We start from the raw sequence: 6,500 nt of genomic DNA on the forward strand, positions 1-6,500 counted from the left end.
GTCGTGTTCCACTTTTCCACATTTGACCTCAGTCTCTCGTGGGTTCCTATCTGTCTTCCTGATGCCGCTGTACTCTGTGTCTGTGGTAGGAGTGTCAGACCAGAAGCTGTTTGCTGGACTGCTCATCAAGTGTGTGGTGCAGCTGGAGCTGATCCAGACCATTGACAACATTGTCTTCTACCCGGCAACCAGCAAGAAGGAAGATGCCGAAAATATGGCTTCTGCACAGGTTTTTCATAATGGAGCTAAACTACAATGGCTCGAAACTGAAGTCATGACCCTTATTCACATTTAATCAGGGCTTTTATGCATCAACTTAGTAGAGTGTTTTGGGAGGATTGACCTAGACTCTGTGCTGTCTCTCCCAGAGGGATGCTCTGGAGGAGGCTGCAGAGGAAGGGGACCCTGGGCAGGGGGAGCAGGGCATGTACAGACACCTCTCCTCCCAGCACCTTTTCAAGCTGCTGGACTGCTTGCTGGAGTCACACACCTTTGCCAGAGATTTCAACTCTAACAACGAGCAGAGGACTGCACTCTGGAGAGCAGGTGCGTTCAACTGTCTGTGTGTCTGGTGTGTTCAGATCTGTCATGTGAGATACAGGATTCTCTTGTTATCTCTGTGGTATCTACTTTCATATGTCTGTCTGGCTGTCTGCCTCTCTCTGTGTCTCAGGATTTAAGGGGAAGTCGAAGCCCAATCTGCTAAAGCAGGAGACCAGTAGCCTGGCCTGTAGCCTGCGTATTCTGTTCCGCATGTACTGTGACCGGCAGCTCCAGGACTCCTGGCCTGACATCCAGACACGACTGCTGCTGTGAGTGTCCTGGAGAGGGAAAGACAGTGGGAGGGATCATGTTGTGAAAGGTCTTTACAATTGTAAAGCGACTTTGGGTCCTTGAGAAGCGCTATATAAAGACCATGTATTATTATTGTTAAATATGTAAAAGTTGGGGCCTCCCGGTTGGCGCAGTGGTCAATGGAGGTCCATGGGGCGACGCACAATTGGCCTAGCGTCGTCCGGGTTAGGCCGGTAGGGATATCCTTGTCTCATCGCGCACTAGCGACTCCTGTGGCGGGCCGGGCGCAGTGCACGCTGACCAGGTCGCTAGGTGTACGGTGTTTCCTCCGAGACATTGGTGCGGCTGGCTTCCGGGTTGGATGCTCGCTATGTTAAGAAGCAGTGCGGCTTGGTTGGGTTGTGTTTCGGAGGACGCATGGCTCTCGACCTTCGTCTCTCCCGAGCCCGTACGGGAGTTGTAGCGATGAGACAAGACAGTAACTACTAACAATTGGATACCATGAAATTGGGGAGAAAAAATATATATATATGTAAAGTTACTTGTGCTACTTGAACAACAAGACTAGCTTGAATGTTAATTTGATTACATCATGTCATCCTTAGTTTTCCTGATTGGCCCATCTGTAATAGGGTCTTCATCAATGGTTTGTGGGGGAGTTCCCCCACTGGCAGTGAGATGTGTGGTAATGTTGGTCCTGTGTGTCCTGTCCTCTCCTCAGCGTGTGCAGCGAGGCCCTGGCTTACTTTATCAGCCTGACCTCTGAGAGCCACAGAGAGGCCTGGACAAGCCTGCTCCTCCTGCTGCTCACCAGGACTCTTCGACTGACCGACATCAAGGCACACACTCATTTATTCACAAGTTACACACTAAGGCACATACACATGGACTGAAATATTTGCCCCACAAGATTGATCTGTTTTTTAAAATGGTAATATTACCCTATGAAGACTGTTTGTGAGGGACTGTCTGCAAGCACCATTTCAATGATCTACCCCAAGTCAGTAAAAGCGATGAAAAGAAGACTGTCCATTTCCCCTGATGTCCAATTGGAGTAACCTAATAGTGAAAATGGCTTGATTATTGAGCTGTAGGACAGCCCTTCATTGGCCTCCTTTCCCCTTAGGCAATGAATTTGACTTCCATAGAGGAAGGAGACAGATTATTTGACAGTTTGTCTGTAATGACCTGGGTATGTAAAAGAGGACATCAGATGTGTGCAGGCAGACCAGGGACTGCCCCCGGGGCCTTGGGATACCTCGGCTACATTAAGGATCTCTGAATTAGACTCACGGGTTCAGTGCAGATTTCCCGTATAGGGTGTACAATCAGTTAACCTTAGCATTGTTCTTAATTCTTGAATCATATTCAAGTTGATTTGGGGCAGCAAGTAGCCTAGCAGTTAAGAGCGTTGGACCAGTAACCGAAAGGTTGCTGGTTCGAATCCCCGAGACGACTAGGTGAAAAATCTGTCTGCCCTTGAGCAAGGCACTTAACCCTAATTGCTCCTCTAAGTGCTCTGGATAAGAGTGACTGCTAAATTACTCAAATGTAAATTTGAGTAACAAAAGGAAGGACACTAGCTTAGGTACCAACAAGTTTCTGTGCACATATCAATCAGATATGAACAGGAAGTATGCAGCTTTAGGGGTCATTCTGACTTTGATTAACAAATGTTTCCCCTTTGCAAATCCCACCTACGGGTGTATTACCTGGTCGTATTTAAACAAACAATGTTGACGTTCAACTTTGACCATATTTCAAACAATTCACTCTTTGACATCACATTCCACTCTAAGCTTAATTTGCATATATCTGTTCGATGCTAAATAGCCTGCTCTTTTCCCCCCTCTTCAGTTCAAGCCTCATGCCTCCTGTTACTACCCGCACCTGTGTGAGATGATGCAGTTTGACCTGATCCCAGAGCTCCGCGCCGTCCTACGCCGTTTCTTCCTCCGCATCGGCTCCGTCTTCCACATCGCTGCTCCTGAGATGGGCCAGCCACGGCCCCCGGCGCCCTAGGAGGGTCTGGAGATGGAACGGGGAGGCTGGTGGGACTCTGAGGTGTATGAGAGCTCCCCTATCAGAAGTAGGGGAGTGTGTAGTGATGCAAGAGATCGAAGCAAAGATTGTTACCCTCAGGGGCAGATGCTTTGAGAGTCATCAGTTCCTGTTTGGAGTGTTGGTGATAAGTTCCGGTGCCCTACTGACTCCCCCTAGAAGCCCCTGCTGGGAGAAAAGCACTGTGACGGGACAGAGCTCTACTAGCTGTTTCTCAACACTCTGACGTTAAATGTCAAATGTAATGGAAAATTAACTACAATTATTTATTGATGCTATTATATATATATATATATATATATACACACACACACACAGTGCATTCAGATAGTATTCAGACCCCTTGACTTTTTCCACATTTTGTGTTACATCCTTATTCTAAAATGGATTAAATCGTTTTTCCCCCTCATCCATCGACACAATAATACCCCATAATGACATAGCAAAGAGGTTTTTAGAAATTTTTGCAAATGTATTAAAAACATTTTTTTTAACTGATGACATTTACATAAGTATTCAGACCCTTTACTCAGTACTTTGTTGAATCTTCTTGGGTATGATGCTACAAGCTTGGCACACCTGTATCCTCTCAAACTCAGTCAGGTTGGATGAGGAGCGTTGCTGCACAGCATTTTCAGTTCTCCAGAGATGCCGGATCAGGTTCAAGTCCGTGCTGTGGCTAGGCCACTCAAGGACATTCTGAGACTTGTCCCGAAGCCACTCCTGCGTTGTCTTGGCTGTGTGCTAAGAGTTGTTGTCCTGTTGGAAGGTGAACATTTGCCCAAGTCTGAGGTCCTGAGCACTCTGGAGCAGGTTTTCATCAAGGATCTCTCTGGACTTTGCTCCGTTCAACAGCATCTCCACAGCAAGATTTTTTTATTTTTTTTTATCCTTTATTTAACTAGGCAAGTCAGTTAAGAACAAATTCTTATTTTCAATGACGGCCTAGGAGCAGTGGGTTAACTGCCTGTTCAAGGGCAGAACGACAGATTGTACCTTGTCAGCTCGGGGATTCGAACTTGCAACCTTTCGGTTACTAGTCCAACGCTCTAACCACTATGCTCTAACCACTATGCTACCCTGCCACCCCGATGCTGCCACCACCATGCTTAGGGATGGTGTCAGGCGTGACTTGGCATTCAGGCCAAAGAGTTAAATCTGGGTTTCATCAGACCAGATAATTTTGTTTCTCATGGTGTGAGAGTCTTTAGATGCCTTTTGGCAATCTCCAAACGGGCTGTCATGTGCCTTTTACTGAGAAATGGCTTTCGTCTGGCCACTCTACCATAAAGACCTGATTGGTGCACTGCTACAGAGATGGTTGTCCTTCTGGAAGGTTCTCCCATCTCCACAGAGGAACTCTGGAGGTCTGTCAGAGTGACCATCGGGTTCTTGGTCACCTCCCTGGCGAAGGCCCTTCTCCCCAGATTGCTCAGTTTGGCCGGGCTGGCCAGATCTAGGAAGAGTCTTGGTGGTTCCAAACTTCTTCCATTTAAGAATGATGGAGGCCACTGTGTTCTTGGGGACCTTCAATGCTGCAGAAATGTTTTTGGTACCCTTCCCCAGATCTGTGCCTCAACACAATCCTGTCTCGGAGCTCTACGGACAATTCCTTTGACCTCATGGCTTGGTTTTTGCTGACATGCACTGTCAACTTTCGGACTTTATATAGACAGGTGTGTGCCTTTCCGAATCATGTCCAATCAATTGAATTTACCACAGGTGGACTCCAATCAAGTTGTAGAAACGGCTCAAGGATGATCAATGGAAACAGGATGCACCTGAGCTCAATTTTGTTTTATTTTTTTATTAATGTGCAAAAATGCCTAAACCTGTTTTCACTTTGTCATTATGGGGTATTGTGTGTAGATTGATATGGAACATTTAAAAAAAAAAAAAAAAGTAAGGCTGTAATGTAACAAAATGTTGAAAAAGTCAAGGGGTCTGAATTCTCTCCGAAGGCACTGTGTGTGTGTGTGTGTGTGTGTATATATATATATATATCTATCCTGTACCTGATTTTGTTTGTCCCATTTGTTGATTTGATTACTTTCTGTTTTTAAGACTGAACAAACATGCATATCCAAATGCTAAAGCAAATAAAGAATAATTACTGAATATGCTGAAATGTTCACTGGCAGAGAGGCTCATTGGAAACCTGCGTCGATAAGCAAATGATAATACAGTAAAGTATCCTCAGTGTCTCCCATTGTGATGCGCTTGTTGATCTGATCCAAAAATATTGTAACTGATAGGCCTGATACCAAGGCTCATCCCTATTACTGTCCCTTTTCGTTATGTAAAATGTCTTCATTTGATGTTATTGGTGGTTGGTTTTTGGCCTCCTGTGTTATTTGTATTGTAGTACAACCTGTATTGAGCGTCCCACTCTGGGATGACCATTGATGGGAATGGCTTGCTATGTTCGGGGCTCCACGGGTTCCAGAGAGAGTCCTAATGGATAAGCCCTATGGCTGCACTTGTTGGGTTGTTCCCCTGCCACCATTCCCCATTAATTACATCGTGTGAATCACTATGGCCTGTTTTAACATTCCCTATTTTACTCATTTGTTATTTTATAGTGATTATTACATGCCAGTTTACTTGAGGGACTTGTTGAAAGGCTACTGCATGTTCTTTTTCACATTTCCTATGTTTTCTCCCCAAACTGAGTATTGGAGGGTTCCAATGTTCTGAGCGCAAAAATTAATGAATTGCTATTTTCTAGATTCTATTGTCCTGTAAAGATCTACAAGGCAAAGCCCATGGTATATAGCAAGGATGAGATTTTATTATCCCATCAAACGGTTCTATTTTTCTATTTTCCCTGTTCAGTTTTACACCTATGGAGTCTGTGTGAACAGAGCCCTCTCATGTATTAACTTTCCAGTACTTTCTCAGCCTGTCAGTGAAAATACACCAGACAGGAGAAAGAATGAAGCAAAACCAAACGTTACTCCTAAACATGTCGGTGTATAGCTCTCCACTTTACCATTTGTAGTTTAATACTGTCTACATTTTTTTTTTTAAACAAGGATGTATGCAATTATTTGAAATGCATTTAAATATTTTTGAGAAGCATTCCTCCCCCTTCCAACTATGGAATTCTACTTTTCCCTAAAGAATGGGGATCTATATATAAATACACAGTATATGGGAGAAATACAAACTGTAAAATAAATATACATATAAGTGCTATACATATTGTGATGTAATCTTCCAAGCATTTGGTGAAGTATTCAATAAACCTTGAATTCAGATCTATAGCAGCACTTTTGACTTGGGTTGGTTGTTTCAGTGGATGGAAAGTGTGAAATAATCTCAACTGTTGTAGGTTAGTGTATAGCTTTTTGACAATGCGTTTCTAAAGATGACCAGTGTGGCGCTGTAAATCCCCCAAACGTCTGAATGTGTCGAATGCAATTTGGGGGTAACAAAGGTTACCATGGAAATTTGTAACATCCTTTGTTTGGGGTGTAGCCACAGAAAAATGAACACAATCTATGGTATAGCTACAGTCCATGTTCTGGTACAGCTAAATCTGTATGTTTCATTTACTTCTGTAAAGACTCAAACGTTTATTAAGAAAGAGATGTGCATTCATTTTCATCATGTAAACCCCCAGTATGTTTGGAACCGGTGAG

General features: G+C 44.1%; 1 protein-coding gene across 3 annotated transcripts in view; it reads left to right on the forward strand.

Annotated features, from left to right (window-relative positions):
• Positions 1-3,222, forward strand: part of LOC120059355 (brefeldin A-inhibited guanine nucleotide-exchange protein 2-like) — a 35,945-nt gene extending 32,723 nt beyond the window's left edge. For 2 of the 3 annotated variants that reach the window (XM_039008352.1, XM_039008351.1), the window contains exons 35-39: positions 90-229; positions 369-546; positions 674-812; positions 1,517-1,634; positions 2,653-3,222. In XM_039008352.1, the coding sequence (XP_038864280.1) occupies positions 90-229; positions 369-546; positions 674-812; positions 1,517-1,634; positions 2,653-2,817 (740 nt within the window). In that variant the 3' untranslated portion in view covers positions 2,818-3,222. The remainder of the gene's footprint in view (positions 1-89; positions 230-368; positions 547-673; positions 813-1,516; positions 1,635-2,652) is intronic. The other variant, XM_039008353.1, reaches the window with a different exon arrangement.
• Positions 3,223-6,500: the final 3,278 nt, after the last annotated feature.

The sequence above is a fragment of the Salvelinus namaycush genome, chromosome 14, assembly GCF_016432855.1.
Source record: "Salvelinus namaycush isolate Seneca chromosome 14, SaNama_1.0, whole genome shotgun sequence".
Lineage (NCBI taxonomy): Eukaryota > Metazoa > Chordata > Actinopteri > Salmoniformes > Salmonidae > Salvelinus > Salvelinus namaycush.